This window comes from Fundulus heteroclitus, chromosome 17 (assembly GCF_011125445.2).
Source record: "Fundulus heteroclitus isolate FHET01 chromosome 17, MU-UCD_Fhet_4.1, whole genome shotgun sequence".
NCBI classification, from domain to species: Eukaryota; Metazoa; Chordata; class Actinopteri; order Cyprinodontiformes; family Fundulidae; genus Fundulus; species Fundulus heteroclitus.
In genome coordinates, this window is record NC_046377.1 from 2,881,776 (window position 1) to 2,900,443 (window position 18,668).

The window sequence follows — 18,668 nt, forward strand, 5'->3', positions numbered from 1 at the left end:
CTTTGAATTGTCTCGTTACTGAAACGTGCTTCACAAATAAACTCGCCTTGCCTTGCCTAGTACCATCAGAGCAAAGTTGCTCCATCACTAAAGAAAAGTATAACCCTGTTTGGCTTTCAACGAGTCTGACATCTCTCCATCTAGTTGTATGCTGCCCTTTGCATCCTTTCTGCGGTCATGTTGCAACACATAGTTGCTGCATCACAATAATATTTAAGCATCGCTTGAGCTTTGAGAGTTTCTTTCCGCCCATTAGACATACTCCCTCTCACTCCTGGGCGTGGACATTCTCTGTCGAAGCCAGGGGATGGATGTTTCTGAGAGCAACACCGTTACGGCGCTGCTTCCTCCGCTTCTCTGCTATAGCCTCTGTCACACAACGGCCCCGTCATACAGACACTAAAATGAGCGCATGTCAAAAGTGTGTCATCTGTTTCAAAAATACATGTCTGAGGTCCTCCACGGCAATGGGCCAACAGCAGCGCTCGTTGACGAGACTTGTCCAATAGATGGTCCCGGACTGATGAGCATCAAGTGACGCATTGCACCGTGTTCCAGTTTGTTTCCCCCTTAACTTCCACGGCCGGCTGGTCTCATGACTGTCTGTCATCCGTACTTCCCATGTTCTAGACGCAAGGCCAGCTTAGGCTTATATAAGTCACACTTTTTTTATAGCTTTTTCACTACTTCGTTATGTGACTGAAAACACATTCATGTGGATAAATATCAGAGTTGGGTAGAATGTATATTCCCTGGCCTCTCATCTTTCCAGCTAGGTCTTGAAAACAGGAAAACGATCCACAGCATTGTTTGAACAACAGCTCAGGTCCTGTCATGCCATATTATGTTATGTTATATCATGTGACACACTAAATCTAAATAAGCAGTATTTGCAAAACACTACGCCATGATATTCAGACACTTGTAGAGCCATTTTTAGGTGCAGTAACGTCACGCGATTTGTATTGTATGGGCGCTCTGTATTTATCACTTCCTTGCACTGCTTTACAAGATGGTGTAAGTTCACTGAGATTTGAAGATTATTTTCTGCACATCTCTCCTTCCAAAAAAAGTAAAAAAAACAAAGCAACTGGACTTGTTTTCCGTAGTTGAAGACGTTTCGCTTCCTCTCCAGGAAGCTTTCTCAATTCAAAAAGTCTGGAGTAATGTGGAGTACCAAGCTTTATACTACTGTCCAAACAGTACTCCACATTACTCCAGACTTTTTGAATTGAGAAAGCTTCCTGTAGAGGAAGCGAAATGTCTTCAGCTATGGAAAACAAGTCCAGTTGCTTTGTTTTTTACCTTTTTTTGGAATGACCATGACCTGGATGACTGAGAATCTTCACCAACATCTCTCCTTGTGTCCCAACACAGCGTTTCAGTCAGATACAGATCTGGGGTCTCATTTATAAAACTTGCATGCACACAAAATGGGGCCTGATACTTATGCGTATGTCACTTTCCACGCAATAGTTGGGATCTATAGGATCAAAAACTCGACGGGAAAATTTGCGGTTCTCGCAGCAAGTCTGACCCAGGCATACACTCATTTTGGAAAAGTGAAAAAGTGGTGAACTGCAGCCACACTGCGTCATGATTCCCCTCAGACGTTCAGTTTCACTCCACATCAGACTTTAATCGTAAAAATGACTTTATCATACGTATTCAAAACCACAGTGTTATCATGCTTGCACCGTTGGACTGGTGACACATAACTGTCCAAAAGGGCTTTTCAAATAAATAAAAATGCCCTTAAGCTAACTTAAACCTTAAATAAAAGTCAGCACAACATTTTATCTGGGTTATCTACCATCATATTCATCTCCCTGACAATCACCAAGTTGAGGTGACCCTTAGATTAACAGATTAACTATGAGAAGATGTGAGGAAATACTTGGGTGGTTGGGGGGGGGGGGGGGGGGGGGGTTACCTTTTGATTCCCCCTGGTCTCACAGCCTCAGGGCACAGCCTCAGAGGGTTTTCAACACGGAGCGCAGCACCGTGAGGCTTTCCTCTGATTTAAAACAGCTCTCAGGTTCCCTTTTTAACAAGCTCCTTTAATGTGGGAAACATCTGTGTTCTTACCTCTGATTTACTCATTTAATAAACTCCCCTCGTTGAAACCTTTCACAGTTTCTTTGCTTTTTCTTCCTGGTTGCCATTTCACCGTGAAAAAAAAAACAACAACAACAAAAAAAAAAAAGATCAGCTGACCCATTTTAACACACATTAACCATTTATGGTTGAATCTGGGCGTGTAGAGGGCGGAGCCTGGGGCGGAACCTGGTTCGCAAACCATCAGCTATATCTGTGATCGATGAAGAAAACTTTCCATGTTGGTGTGCGTGCGCATGGTTTTATGAATCTTGATTTTTTTTTGCCGTATGCCATTTTCCTGTTTTGCCCTACGTAGATTTCTAGTATGGATTCTATGCAAAGTTTTGTAAATGAGGTCCCCAGGCTTTGACTGGGCCACTCTGACTTGATTCTTTTCTCTTTCAGACATCATGCTGTAGATTTTCTGCTGTGTTTTGAGTCATTGTCCCATTGCATAACCCAGTTCGGGCCAAGCGTTTTCTACAATATGAATATATCTATTTAATGTGGCTGTTTGTATGATTTATCAAACAAGCATTGCACGCCCTGAGCTTGCGGTGAACATGCTAGGATGTAATTGCTTTCAAGGGTGTATAGATAGTCTAACCTAATTTAACAAGCATCTATGGAATCAACAGTTGCATCTTCCCGTCCTGGCATTGTGTTAACACAGACCTAGATGTACCATGATCTTTGTGTTTGGAGTTCACACCTAAGGGCAAATTCTGAGTCTACATAATAAAAACTAGCAGGCATGTTTCTGGAATGTGGAGGAAAATGGAGTATCTGGAAAGAACATACATGCTCCAAAGGGAGCATGGACATTCTTATTGTGAAGCCACAGACCTTAGTCCTGCCACGCCATGCAACATAATTAATTTCTAAATGCCGTATTTATGTGTAAAGGGTTGCATAGACATCTGTCTTCTTTGATCAGAAGAATACCCTAATTATGACTCTCCTCGAAACTTTAAGCTTGCAGTTAGACCCATATTTCACTTTAAATATGAGCATCAAAAGGAGATTCATGAATTTTGGCAACCATTCTAAAAAGAAATAGTGCCTAAAGCACAATAATAGCCTCCTTCAGGTCATAGTTCTTTAACAATTGCATCACAACAACCCCCGATCCCACACCTTAATGGATCTCACTCTCAGTCCTGGGATGTAGGTCAACTCTGGGAGATCATGGCAGCATGCCTTCTTTCAGAGCATGTGACTAAAATTCAAGAACTAGATGAACCGGATATATAATTGTGTAGCGTTGCAATGAGCATGTTAAAAAAAAGTATCATGACTGTCTTGTAGGGTGATTCACCACAGAAACCTCTGACTTTGTTCTCAGTGACTACGACTGACTTTGTTCTCAGTCTAAATTGGCATAATTGATTTATCATACCAAGGAGTTGAACAATCCTTCACAGGGAGGTACACGCAATTTGGTTTGGATCTGATTTTGCACAATGGAGATATAACTATTTGAAAAATTCTAGGTGGCACAGTTGATTGAGATTCCAATGTATTCCAATATAACTGTCAGATTGAAAAGATTATTTACATCCAGTTTAGAGCAATTTGGATCATGCAGTTTGTGACTTAGAGCCAACCATATGCAAACTGCGAGATATTAAAGTTTGCCACTGTGCAGAATATGATTCAACGTCACCTTGTTGTGTGTCATGAGCTAGAACGTTGTATCAGTCATAGTGTAAAAGGAGGACATCCACCAGCTAAGCAAGTCTTTTATGTGGGTGGGGCGCTGGTCCGTGATGACACACAGAAAGTTTGGTACAACTCCGACCTATGTGGAAGTTGTTAGACCTTCATCTTCTATGGCAAGTTAGATCTTGGATCTTTCTAAGGTAGATCTTGAAGCTTACCTGGGTCTTTGGGAGTCTATGGAGGTATTTTATCACACCTACCAAATTTTTCGTATACTGTATACATATCCTTTCGCGGTTGGATAAGTATCTACTTTGTTCACCTTGGTGAAGATCTGATTGAATATCTAGGAATTGCAGCCCAACGGTATGGTCATGGTGTGGCATCAGCTTTCACCACGCCGCCACACCATCTGGCTAAAGGTCTCAGTACAGGAGACCAGCTTACACCAACTTGTCTTCTGTCACTGGGCATAGTGTCTTCTTGATTAGTTCAAGCAGGTCAAATATTGACTATCCTTTAAACATTAGACTTAAGTATTCTCAATGGTATTTCAATATTTAGTTGTGTGGAGGACCAGGTGTGGACAGTAATCACACAATTCACAATTTTTGTCTCTTTCTTTGTAGAAGCTTTGAGAGTTTGAGGTCTTGCCATGCGTCTTAGACATACACGAAAAGTCAGAATTCTGACAACTTTAGATCCCACACACCTCATTAACAGACTTACCAAATTGCAGGACAGTTGATTGAAAGACCCCCCACTCCCCCCGCCTCCCATATAGCCGCTTCTCTGCCACTTCCAGCAGTGATCCACAGCTCAAAGTTGCTGACATGTTGAGTTCAGCCAGAAATAAATGTCACCCATTTTATCAACAAAGAAAATATAAAAAAAAAAAAAAAAGTATTTCCCTTTATAGTATCATAGTGAGTCAATTTGTCTCTGCGTTTAAACCACCCCTCAGGCAGCAGTGTGCTGCCAACACAGAGTGGCGCCCTGGGAGCAGTCTGTGGTTAAAGGTCTTGCTCAGGGACCCGTATGGTGGCAGTCTGCGGGGAATCAAACCTGGTTCTTGCAGCCTTCTCTGAATGCAAGCGCACTACTCTAACCACTAAGCCACCACTCCCCCAAGACCAACACAAAAGTGTTGTTCATTGTTCCTGTATCTGTAACAACGAAGTAGTAAACCTCAGGGACGTCATAAGCTAACACCGTCTATTTAAATATTAGCTTTACGGACACGGACAGCCCAATGACGGTGTTCTGTTGGTCTGAAAATTCCCCGTTGAGATGTACATCCGCTACATTCTGTGGTACTAATCAATGCAGGAAAATTTGAATCATCGGATGATCCAGTCGGCTAATAAATAGCAAAGTAACAAAACAAACCAGTGCACCGCCTCCATTACTCTGTTTGTTTGTAAAGCTTTTGGAGGTTAATGTACCTAATGGTAACACAGGTTATGGTTGAGCCAGACTGAATTTGACAATAGGAGCAGAAAAAAAGTCTGAACCCTGCTTCTGTAGTTTAGTTGACTGAAGTACATTTTTGGCAAAATTAATAGAAAGACAGAAACTGCACAGGGCTGCAGCCTAATATATACGCGTGGACCAGATCCTTGCACTGTAAAAATATGTTTTACGTGTGACAGATCCTTGTTTGTTTGTAAACACAATTTAATTTGGAAGAGAACGACCCTTTATTTTTCCCGCAGTGGTAATTATTAATTGGATTAAAAACAAATTGACAGGCAAATGGAAGCACGCAGTGGCAAATTAAAGATAAGCAATTACAATGACATAATTACGTGATTAAATCAAAGGTACATGCTTCCATAAAGGTTATTGACAATTATACTATTCGTGTTATGTTGTCAACTGTTTTGGCAAACAAGGAAGTAATCTATATTTCTCTAAAAAAGGACTTATAGGTTTTGCCCTGATAAAAAAAAAAATCAGTTTTGTTTGTCATGTTGTAAATAATCAAATGTTTTTCTGTTATCCAGAAATAACGATGTGGCTTCAAAACATGTTGCCATGGTATTGTAAATGGCATTGTGTATTTTCCTTAGGATTGGTATAGAGTTTGAAATTTGTGTGTTGTGTCCACCCTACAACTTATTTTGATCTTCATCTTCTCTACAACATCCTTAATATGTGACTTAAATAAAAGCTGTGCCAAGGTACTTGTAAGTTTCAACAGACCCTAATAGAGAGTTCTTGGAACTTTTTTGTTAGAAAAAACACCATAACCTTTGTTTTCTCAGCATTTAGGACTAGCCTCAGACGAAGCAAGTCAGACTGAACAAAATTCAATGCATGCTGCAGACACCTAAGCACAGCGGTAACACTTTTTTGCTGGGCCGTAAACCACAGCGTCATCGGCATAAAGATGTGTGCAAGCATCAGTAACATTTCATCTACGCCGTTTACATTAATTAAAAAAACACAGTTGGACCTAAAATGGAAGCAAGTGGCACACCTTTTTTGATGTTTATGTATTCTGAAGACAGAACACAGTGTTGCGCGTATTGTCTGCTGTTTGACAGATAGTTAAAGACAACATACAGTGTTATCTGATAAACCGATATCTGACAGCTTTTGACAAAGGTTGGTATGATCAACAGTGTCAAATCCCTTATAGGAGTCAATGAAAAGGGCATAACAGTAGTTATTAGCTTCCAAGGTTTCAACAATGCCATTTACACTTTATATGGTAGCAGTTACTGTACTGTGCCGTTTGCTGAAACCAGACTGATGACATATTCACACACAACCATCTCTCGAGGGCGGGTGATGGTTTGGAGATAGTGTTTGGTCATTGTTTTTTATTATTCTGCACCCTGTATCTATATATTAACTGCTGCTGATACTGACTACATTGTATAGGTGAAGAGAAAGTCAAACTAAATATTTTTTGCCTAATTACTCAGTAATTCTTCTCGCTGATACATCCTAAAAGCGCTGTGAGCTCTGTTTGAGCACTATAACAATGTGGTGCATGGAAGTTGGCACAGCTGCAAGGCAAAGGTTTCTGCTTCAGTTTTTGAAATTAATCAGAAAGCTTGTTAGAAACGGACTTGACGCAGCACAGTGGTGCCCTCTGGCGTGTATAACAAGCATTAGCCATTTGCGTGGAGGAAAAGTATTTGCACTCTGCTCAGATATAGTGCAGTGTTAGCACTCATCGGGCGCTATTATGATGTTAACTCAGTGGTTTAACTTTGTACAAAATGAGAAATATGACTCAAAACCTTTTGATTTCACAGCCGAACATGACGGGCACAAGATGATAGCATCATAAACCTAAAAATGAAAACACAAGAACAACTTTGTTTCCCCTCCTCTGGCGTTTCTGACAGCTTTACTCTCTTTGAGACGTCACTAATAAAAACAATACTTCTCCGCCTCTAAACAACGTGAAACGCTGCTTTTTTTTCCTAATTGACTCACACCTGTTTCCAAAACAATCCCACAATTTTATTATTTCTGCTCAATTACCTTTTGAGCAGCTATTTAAACACAGTTATTTACAGTTTTAATGGTCCTCTTCAGAAAAAACACAACATAAAACACACATCTATCAGCTCCACCCATGTCCAGTGTCACGTGAAACTAGAGAAGTCCCCCTTTTGAGTTTTGTAAGGCCCGTCTTTGTAACATCATACCCAGTGATGTCATTTCCATACACAATTGAGCTCATGATTTAGTATTACGCAATGCTGTGTGCATTATGGATGTAATGTCGTGCACAGTGGTACATTTTGACGATACGAGGGGTGAATGCGATGACCAAAGACTATTTAAAGGGACATACAGTGGAAAAGTTTGCATTTATACTTTATAACTATGGAGCTGATCTTCATTTACTGTATATCAGGTATGTAATTTCAGGTAGAAATTGCTCCTAAAACCCTTAAGGCTTGACAGGTAAGATTCCAACATTCCCAAGTAGCAGCTGACAGGTTGGTTTTCCCAAATGGAGGCTTGTCATGCACATCTTTTAAAGCTCCCGCAATAAATGTTTCAACTGGATTGAGATCCTGACTGTTTGCAGGTCCCTACATAGAGTTGTTCAGACAGATCCAACATAACCATGACAACGGACTTAATCTTCAGCAAACCAACTGTGGATTAATGAAATAAGAAAAGTCTCCCATTTTCCGCTGTCTTTGTGTATTTCCAGTAGAGTTAAGCTTCAGATAATTAACCTGTGTACATGTGCTTATTCTTTAAGTTTTTCATAAGGTTGGATCCAAACAAGAATCATCTTCTGGCCAATGCAGATTTTTTTTTGCAGTTGCTTTTCATCCTATCGTACAAATCCATGAATCCTTTTCTTTAGCAACCTGGCAGCTTGTTTTCCTCTAGTTGGGCTACTGGTATTGTTCTAGTTTGGATTTTCTGTTCTAAAATCCGATTTCGTTCACCTGATTTCTAATGCTTGTCTACCTTAATACTCTAGACTCATTTTACAAAAATCATTTCTGTGGGGGAGTAAATGTCCTTGTAAGCGCATGTGTTCATTCATGTGTTGTATTCATTCAAACCCACCCTAACTAAGCACTTGGTAGATTTGCTAGGGAAAAGTGCACAAGGGGCAGAGCATGGTGGAGATGAATAATCATCGGGAATGACAATCTGGGCATTTACGTACTGAAAAAATAAAAACTTATGAACAAGTCAGAACCAGGAAAAAAGCTCCCAGATATAAGCAGACAAACTTGCTTGATGTGAATGCCTTTGGAATGTCACACAGTGCGTCACACATTGAGCCATTATCTGGAGTTATGACAAGGTAAATAATTGTCTTAGTTTTGAAATGATGAAAGTTAATTCCACACAAAGAAGGCAGGATAGCTCAATTCCCTTATAACCAGGTCAGCCACAGCTTTAGAAACAGAAGAAACCAACAAGGGAGGCTGGTAGCGGTGTAAGGTCTCCATCGTATGGTAACTTTTTGAGTAAAATAACCAAAAGCTTCACAGTATCACAATATTAACACAAAGATTTAAAACAACAGTGGGGAGACTCCCTAAAAAGCCAAATATCAGAATCCTTGGTCGGCTCTAATCAGTTATTGGTAGGTCAAATACTAAAGAAATAAAATGCTTGACATTAAAAACTTGCCTCACTTTTAGTTTGTAAATTCGTCAAGCAGCAGCATGTGGGTGGGCATGTTTTTGTTTAATAAAAAATCAGGTGAAAGATAGGGACAAACGCTTTGAAGCAGAGATCTTCCTCCATCAAAGAATCCTGCAGCTCACTTTGTCTTTTTTGTTTTATGGTCCTGGGGGGAAAATATCAAAACTGGGCAGGGCTCTAAGTAAACATGTAAAACATGATCTATGTGATTTTATTAAAAATGACTGCTAATGCCAACCTAATATTTAGATCTCTATGGTTATGATAGTTCATTTATTATTTAATAGACACATAGATAGAAAGAGGAAAACATTTTTACTGTCAGCCATTTCAGCTATTTGTTGACCTCAACACAAATGATTCACCGGCCTTTTCTTTTTTCAGTTAAAGATGTATCAGTCAGAGTCAGCTAAAACAGAACAATTAACAGAATTGAATGATGTTTTTTTAAACAAATCTAGAGAGCTGTGAGACTTCAAAAAGAATAGGACACCCCCCACCCTCTAAATAAGGTAGCTGTTTTGAATATTATACCGATTAATCATTCTGATCTTACTGGAGTAACATCGGGAGTCTAATGAGTCGATGGTGGCAGTTATTCAACAGTGCTGCCTGCTCATTAGCTAGCTTACCTTTGGAGAGCTAGGCTGCTGCTCGTAGTTTGCTATCTTTAAAGAGTAATGGATGCTGTAACATCATTGTTTTATGGTTGAAATACCAAGTGCAAAGTTAACAAGCTTTTTTGGGGGTGGAAATATTGTTTTCTGAATAGAGAGCTTGCCACTAGTGAGTCTGTGGGCGAACTCCAGTGATGAAATATAGATTCTAGTGATAATCCTTGGAGCTTTTTCATGTGCGTACAGGTCAATTGTTACATCTGCTTAACATCAGCCTTCCAGCATATCACAGCAAACTCAGCATCCAACTCTCCATCAGATCTTTGCAATGCAAAAAAACCCAAAAAACTCATCAGCTGAAAAGGACAGACGGCTGGTGATGTATCTCTAACACCGATAAGACGACCGATGTGTTCTTTCATCTGTCCCAGAAACATACAGGCGAAGGAAAATAGGAAGGTCTCCAATCCCCCTGGCTAATGTCTGCTGCCTGGCTAATAAAATGAACATGCTGCTTCTCAACTCTAAAACTGTAGACTCCCATGGATCTGCCTGCCGCCCCTTTTTCACCGAAACCTGGCTCGGTGAGCAGACCAGTCTAGACGGTGCACGTCTGAGGCCGGCTTTCTAGCTGTTTTGAGCGGCCCATTGTGCAGCGCTCTCAGGTGGGGGGGAAAACGAGGATTGGAATCTGCTTTTATATAAACAAAGGTTGGCGTGCTGACGTCAAAGAGTACCAGACGTCTTCACCTGGAGTCATTTCATTTCAGCAAACTGTAGATCCATTTTATTCAAAGAGACACTTCTCTTTGTCTTCTTTTGGCCAGTGTTTATATCCCGCCACGTGCCTGCACATCAAAAGCTGAAAAAAAACACACCTCTCAGAGCTGATAACGGTGTGGAAAAACACACCCAGTGTCCCTCATCGTTGTTCTTGGGGATCTTTACAGCATAAACCTCTGTTGAACTTTCTAAATATAGACAGCCTATTAAGTGATAATAGGGGTAATAACACACTAGATCACTGTTACAAAGCATTTTTTGCATATGTGTGTGTAACTAGTGGCATTTATTTGACAGTGGGCTGACAGGAAATGGGGTTGAGAGAGAACGGGAAGACATACGACAAAGGTCCACGAACCGAGACTTGAGCCTAGGACAGCCGCGTTGACGACCGAGGCCCCCAAACATGAGTCGCGTGATCTGCTCCTGTGCCAACCCCACGCCCCTGTGGTACACAGCTTTAAAAGATGCATACTGCACTGTCATTAGGGCCACTTTGTGACTTGCTGATCGCTGTCTGCTTCACCGCATTCACCCTAACCCCCGTGATTCTAACTGTTAGGAGGTGGACTGATGAGTGAGAGCAGATGTTACAGGTCTGCTTTGTTACACGGATCGGAGTGTCTCTGAAGCGTCATCCACTGACCTTAATGAGCTTGCTAAAACTGTCACTACATACATCAGTCTCTGTGAGAACGTGTGTGCAGACCAAAACCTTTTGCTCGTATGACAACATTAAACCCCGGTTCGCTTCACATCCGAGGAAGCTGTGCAGAAGCAAGGATGAGGCTTACAGCAGTGGGGACCAGGAACTGTATAAGCAGGCCAGGAACAAGCTCTCTGTGGAGATCAAGGCAGTGAAAAGAAACTACAACGAGAAGCTAAAAAAAAAACTGCTTCTGAGCCAGTGACCCTGGTAAATTTTGGAATGCGTTGAGAAACTTCGTGAATTACGGCAGCTCGTTCCCGCCACCCCGCGCAGAATCCTCATCTGAAACACGACCAGTGGCGCCTCTGGCATGATAAGTGGGGCACAAAAACTCGACACTTATTAGCAGCAACTTTTGTGATGTAAACGAGCTGACTGTGATCAGTTTTAAATGAACCAGATAAAATAGCAAAAACCAAAAAGACAAGCATGCTAATATGTAAATATGGGGATGTTCTGTAATATTGTAAAAGATTATGGTTAAGAGTCTAAAAAGACATAAACAAAAACTTGAATTTTCTTTCTTCCCTCTGGGCATCATGTTAATATCTTCACCAGATCTCTGGTCCCGCTGACATGGCTCCCCCTAGTGGTCTGGTGCACTTCTGATTTCTTTTTGTTTTGTTTTTTTTCTGCGAGTTTGCAGCATTAGCTTGCCGTTGTTTTTGGTATTTGCAGCCTTTTTTCATTTTTGCTTATATTGATTTTCTGTGGTTGCACCTTTTTCTTTTCTGTTACAATTGCATCTTGTGTTTGTGTGCTTTTGGAGTCTGCACCGTTCATGTGTGGGCAGCAGGTTTGGCCATTTGCTGCATCTCAGGCCACCATAGACTGTGGGGCCTCAGAGTGCTGTTTGTAGTCCGTAGCTATATATCATCGGGAGTGACTGCAAAACCGAGCAGCCAACAGAAGAGGCAGTTGCTGAAAGGACAAAAAGAAACTCACCCACCGTATCTTGTGGGGGTCTGCGGATATTCCGTTTTTCACTGGTTTAAATGGCCACGATGACTCTGGTCACTCGTGTGGGTTAAACCCTTGTCTCCACCTTATTAAAACCCACTCTGCTTTAGCCTGAAAGTGGACACATCCATTTCAAAGTGGATGATTTCCAGTTGTAATGGCGTGCATTGATTGCTTGAACATGCCTAGTTTTACCCAGTATATAAACAATTATTTTTGTTTTTCTTGTTCTCGTTTGGGCAACAACAGCATAGAGGGCGCTAGACAAGCGCCATCTCATCCTGTTTTCGTAAAAAGATGCAGTCCACATATAAGTGAGCTCTATACTGTCGTTAAAAGGCAAACGGAGACGGTATAATCCCTGCGATGGATCAAGGAGGCGGTGCAAAAATGATTGCTAGTTTGTTTGCAGCGTTCACAGGTCTGGTCAGTGTATTTCTGGTGATTGATGTTTATGTAACATCTATTTCATTCCATTTTTTTTTTTTTTCCTTCCAGATCGCTGCTGATCCTCAAGGTCAGTCGGCAAAGAGATGCTGTCCATTGCATAGTGAGTTCTTATGTAACTGCGTTGTTGCTCTCTAACGCTCTTTCTCCATTTTTTTTTTTTTTTTTTTGCTCCGCAGGCTTCAGTGGGATTTAATGCATGCAGCAGAAGTTCACAAGCTTCCGATCAACAGAAAGGCGGAACGCACAGACGCGCTTCTGGTGAAAAGGTCCGTATCTCTCTCCGCGTGTACCGTGTGCGTGCTTCTATGGGCAGGTTCTTCCTTTGATTTCTTACAGTCACAATCCTAATTAATGGACAGATTAGACAATAACCTCCGAACCCGCAAAGAGATGCTGATGGTGTGGTTAGGAAGTCCAGCGGAAATGAAGATGCTGGATTGGTTTGTTTAAGGAAAGGCTAAATGGACATGCCGTATCCAGGCGTGTCTTGTTTACAGATACAGAACATATTGGAGGCTGAAGCTAAGTCAGTGGACTACAGCATTGTGGGTCAACCTATATGAAGAAAATCTATGATCACTTTAGTATGAATAAAAAACTGGAACAAGTATATGTGGTAAGCTGTCGTTTTCTGCCTATTACAATCCTTCAGCGAATACCGCTTTTTTAGCATCTCTGATAACAATAGGACGTTTACTGCTACGTGTTTTAAATGATCGTTAACCAAAGCCACTACTAAGCCTAGCAGAGAAGTAACACTTTTATCTGCTTTTAGTAAGCTTCTGCATTTTGAATGTGTGTTCAGATGCACTGTTTTTTCTTCAGGATAAACCAATAACTATCATAAAACGTAGCAATTCTAGCCACGAGCTTAGTATGCCATTTAAAAATGCCTGCAGTGGGACGTATGTAAAGGTCTGGCGAGTTAAAGATTAACTGCAGACAACGCGCTGTAAATATGCAGGTTTTCTGCATACTCACATGTCAAAGTAGCTGCACAGTGACGACAACTGTAAAAAAAAAAAAAAAAAAAAAAAAAAAAAAAAGAGGAAGCGTTCTCACTTCTGTGTAAGCGATGAGAAACACAGGAAGGACCTGAAAATGCCGGCAGTAGCAAGGCAAAAAAATTATTCAAATTAGGTGAAAGTTGAGATTGAGGGCAAAATATTGAACTTGCAGTGCTACGCCCATGACCGCTTTACGTGAGCGGGCTTGGAAAGGGAGAAACGGAGGGGAATTTGTTTTTTGTGCTCTCGTTCAACTGGAAACCGAGGCCACTTCTCAGAATTCCTGGTCTCGGACTCACATCCTGCGGCGCGCTGACACCTGTTGCTTATATACGCACGTGGTAAACCACAGCATGCGGGTACGCCACAAGCATGCCTTCTGTGTTGACTTTTTGGTTTGTGACTCAAGGATAGTGGAAAAGCAGTGCTATTTGTCCAAAAACACGCTCTTCCTTTGCAGATGATCTGATAATATATTATACTTACAGTGGGAGTGGGGGTGGGGGGAGTGGGGGGGGGGTTGGCTGTGTTGTTGTTGAGTCAGAATTGAGTCAGAGCTTGTAGGAGGACACTTTAAGCAGATTGCAGTATGAATGACACTCAAACACGCTCACATACACAGACTAGTTTGCAGTATTACAGAGGAGCAGCTCCTCAGCTCTGAGGGGGAAACAAGGAAGAGAAGAAGGAGCACAGAATCTGTAGGACCCTGCCAGCTTTTTCTCTGCTCCTTTTTATGGCTTCTATTTACCGTAAGTAAGATATTTGTTTTGTTGCTTAGTAAGACTGAAGTGTGGACTGAGCCTTTTCTGTCCTTGCTGCTTAAAAAGCTCTTTTGAGCAAAAGGGAAAACATTCTTTAATTAAACAAAAAAATCATGTTACAAACATGTTCATATTTTTTAAAACATGAAATAGGGTCATTAAGTGGTCCAAATCCAAATGACTGGAAGAGTAAAGCCAAATTCTTTATTTATGTTTTAGACATGCAGACATTTGGGAGTCGCGTTAAAGATGACTCAATAGATCAACATGTCAGCTTTTAGTTCCAGGCATTTACATCCAGATCTGATACACAACTCAGAAAAAAAAAAGCCTCATTTCCAAGAGAATACCACAGTTTTTGGTAAGCAAAAGTAACGGAGCAGATGGACTTAGAGTAGATTATATGGAACGCTCCTCCTGAACAAGTGCGCGGTGACAGTGGGAAGAGATAACACCCGGCTCAGTGTGAGCGCCCATCTGCTGCGACCGACCGGTGCTTTGACAATGCAAAGATTGCAGATAAAAAGAAAAAAACAGAAGCACTGAACCAGGAGCGCTTTCTGTGTTAGTAAGCAGCGTCACGGAGACCGAGGAACACAGCAGGCAGGCCGGGGATGAAGTTGTGGCAAGGTTTACAACAGAGTTAGGTTAGAAAACAATATCCTGAGAAAGCAATTGTTGAAAGCGTGCTGTAAGAAGTCATGATCACAGTTTACCACGAGCCATGTAGAGTGCGTAGCAAACATGTTGAAGAAGGTACAGTGGTCAGATGAGATCAAAAGTAAGCTCTTTGGTCAAAATGGAAAAGCATCTGTGTGACAACACCACACCCACTGTGAAACATGGTGGTGGTGGCATTGTGCTGTTGGGATGCCTTTCTTCAGCAGTAGTCGCGTTTCCATTGACCAACAAATTGCGTAAATTGTGATAAAGAAAATTAATTTGTTTAATGGAAACAGCGTGATCAACAACCGGATGTTACGACTGGTGAAATAGACGAAGAAGACGACAGGAAGTAGTAGCAGGATGATGGCGCAGCATGTTTGGATTCACAACCACGTGTTTTTTTACATTTAGTTTGTGACAGGGGTAATTCCAACATACTAGATTCAAAACAGCGAAGAAATGCAAGCATTTACCAAGATCTTGAAGAGGCCATGAGGGAGGCGCGGTTCCACAAGCCGTGGCAAATCTTACGTTACGAATGGGAAAACTCTGAAACAGAAATACCTGGCGGAGAAGAGAAAGTTCGGTCAGAAAGTGTGGGAATTGTAGGAATTGGTTGCAAGAAATGTAGGCAACAGTACTCTAAACTATGAAGGGTAAAAGGTCCACGGAGAGTCGCCGTGGCTCACAGTGTGCGCACGGTACGCCCGACTATGTGGGAGCCTTTAGTTTAAGCTAGTTTTGCAAGGAATGGGTAATCATTTAGAAAGCCATTCTCACTTCACCACCTGTGCTCAGTCCATCACATAACCTGCCAATAAACAGACTGAAGTTTCTCTTCCCTCCCTGCAGATGATTCCCAACAAACATCAGTAGGGCTTGCTGACATCTCTAGAATCCCTTTTCTTGTTTTCTAAATGGCCTTGATCTTAACGGGCGCTTATACACTGTACATCGACTTCCACCTTGCTCTGTCTTGCGTGCGCCCAGTTAACTCACTGCCAGCGTTACAGTGCTTGAGAAATGCAGGGAAGGCGAGGCGTGGCACTGCCGTACCTTTGACCCGCGCTGTGTCAACGTGACACTCAGAGGAACTTTATCTCCTCCCACAAAGACATAAAGGCAAACCTTTATCCGGCGGGTGCTGACAGGAACGTAACGGGTCGTTGTCGGGAGTCCAGTCGGTCATAGTGTGGCGTGTTAATTAGTGCGCGAGCAGAGACCTCATTCTGTCAGAGGCTGAGTCGCTGCAGGAGGTAAACTGGAGTTCGGCTTCATTAGAGAGAAACATGCTCCCTGTTCAGGTGTGCTGTCCCTCCTGAGTAATGGTATAAACACGCAGAGATTGGTGGAGGTCCGGCTCATCTGCGTGTGAGTCCATGTGTGCTAGCGGCCATGCATCACGCTCTCTAATTGGAGCTCCAGCTCTCGGCTCCTCTGAGTGAGCAGCTGTATTTATACCCGCTGCCGTGTCCCACATTTCCTGCAACTGTTCCAGGGACGGATTACCGTAGCTGCTGACGGAGGCAAGGCTCTCCAAAAACACACAATGGCCCTTAGGTTTCAGAGCTAAGTCATATGATTGGAAGACATTTACCTTGTTCAGCAGTTCAAGGACTTTCCTGCCAAGCCCAAAAACGTGTCTAAACGTGATTGATTGGTGGCTGGGCTTGATCAAGAGGCCTGACCAAAAGCTTTTCCCTCCTGAACGTGATTTTGTGGAACCTTCTAGCTGATGTCAGTTCTACCGTGGGGTCCAAAACCCGTTTGTCCAGGTAATTTACATGCTGACGCCATGAGGGTCCTCCTGCTGCCTTGGATGTTGCTTCAGTGTCTGTGATCTGGAAACACAGATCTCCGCCCACCACAACATTGGAGCTCAGAATGTGGTTAAAATGGTGAAATCAGACACGTCCAGCATTAATTATGCACCTCAGTCCTCCTGAGCAATAGTAGGCTAGCCTTTCACCTGCAACAAAATAATAATTCAATTCAATTTTGTTTATATAGCGCCAATTCATGAAACATGTCATCTCAAGGCACTTTCCAAAGTCAAATTCAATCAGATTATACAGATTGGGTCAGATTATACAGATTGGTTAAAAATCTCCTATATAAGGAAACCAGTTGATTGCTTCAAAGTCCCAACAAGCAGCATTCACTCCTGGAGAAGCGTAGAGCCACAGGGAGAGTCGTCTGCATTGTCCATGGCTTTGCAGCAATCCCTCATACAGAGCAAGCATGGAGCGACAGTGGAAAGAAAAAAACCCCATTAACAGGAAGGAAAAACCTCCAGCAGAACCGGGCTCAGTATGAACGGTCATCTGCCTCGACCGACTGGGGGTTTCAGAAGACAGAGCAGAGACACAACAAGAGAGACAAAAGAGCACAGAAGCAAACATTGATCCATTAATCTGTTCTACATTAGATGGTAGTAGCGGGTGAGCCGTCTTCTCTGGATGATGTCACAGTTAACAGAACACCAGACCAGGTGTACCTACTATGAAGAAAAGGAGAGAGAGCAAAAAGTTAAAAGCTGAAATGACGACAGTCATTTCAATGTAATATAATGCAAAACTGGAGAACAGTAGACTGAAGAACAGTAGAAATCAGTAGAGCGAGAAAATTAGACCCTGATGTCCTCCAGCAGCCTAGGCCTATCACAGCACAACTATAGAGATAGCTCAGGGTAACATGAGCCACTCTAACTATAAGCTTTGTCAAAATGGAAAGTTTTAAGATTAGTCTTAAAAGTAGACAGGGTGTCTGCCTCACTGACCAAAACTGGGAGTTGGTTCCACAGGAGAAGAACCTGATAGCTAAAGGATCTGCCTCCCATTCTACTTTTAGAGACTCTAGGAACCACCAGCAGACCTGCAGTCTGAGAGCGAAGTGCTCTGTTAGGAACAAGTGTTTCTGCAGCCATTGCTAAGCAAGACCTATATATATTTATGTGAAGAGTCAGCACTTGTGTGACTTCAATGGTTTAGTTCCTGTCCGCTGACAACCACACTGTTGGCAGACAACAAGTTGATGCTGCTTGGTATCAGGAGTTTTTTTTTTTTTTTTAAATAATGGCTTTCTAGGATAAGATTGCACATGCAAGTCATGACAACCACAACAGGCTTAAACTGAAGGCTATTGACGTGTTTAGCATTTCTGGGACAGCACTGAGAAACAGCTATCCAGTATAGAATTATTGGCACCTATCTTCTGCATATTTTTCTGTGGATTTTGGATTTATTCCATGTTACCATCAGAAGCTCCTCCATCGCTGACCTCTGACTTTCCCATGCTTGATGATGCCGAAAAAAAGAGGGAAAGACAGCTGCTCCGGGCCCTACGACTACATCTCTGGGCCGTGTGTGGCAATAATGAGGCCTGTACCCCACAGGGAGGGTGTGAGAACCACATCCGCTTTCCCACAATCTCTTGTGTGCGCAGAGAGGAGGGAGCCGAGGCTGTGACTCGGACACAACCTCTCTTTGCCTTTGGCATCGCCATGGAGACGCAGGCTCTTTATATAGAGTCCCTTGGCTGCTCTCGTCCTCCTGCTGCTTATCATTCCGTTTGTACGTTTGAGGCTGACGGGGCGCCGTTTATAGGAGCCTGGTCCAACACAGAACTACGACGCTTGTGTGTGCACCTACAAAGTTCCATAGCAAGGCGCTAACCCCACCAGGGTTGTCAGTTCAAATCTGCACCGAGTCTGAAATGTCAGTGTTAAATCAGCTGCCTTCTAACTTTCTCCCGGTTTTCGCTCTTAGCTCTCATCCTTCCGGGGGTTTGTGGGATCCTGGCCAGG

The 18,668-nt window shown here is 42.4% G+C and overlaps 1 protein-coding gene across 2 annotated transcripts in view; it reads left to right on the top strand.

The window, feature by feature from the left end:
• LOC110368831 overlaps window positions 1-18,668 on the top strand; it is a 75,740-nt gene that overhangs the window by 47,197 nt on the left and 9,875 nt on the right. Inside the window, exons 3-4 of one of the 2 annotated variants that reach the window (XM_021319082.2) lie at window positions 12,475-12,493; window positions 12,603-12,692. In XM_021319082.2, the coding sequence (XP_021174757.2) occupies window positions 12,475-12,493; window positions 12,603-12,692 (109 nt within the window). The remainder of the gene's footprint in view (window positions 1-12,474; window positions 12,494-12,602; window positions 12,693-18,668) is intronic. The other variant, XM_021319085.2, reaches the window with a different exon arrangement.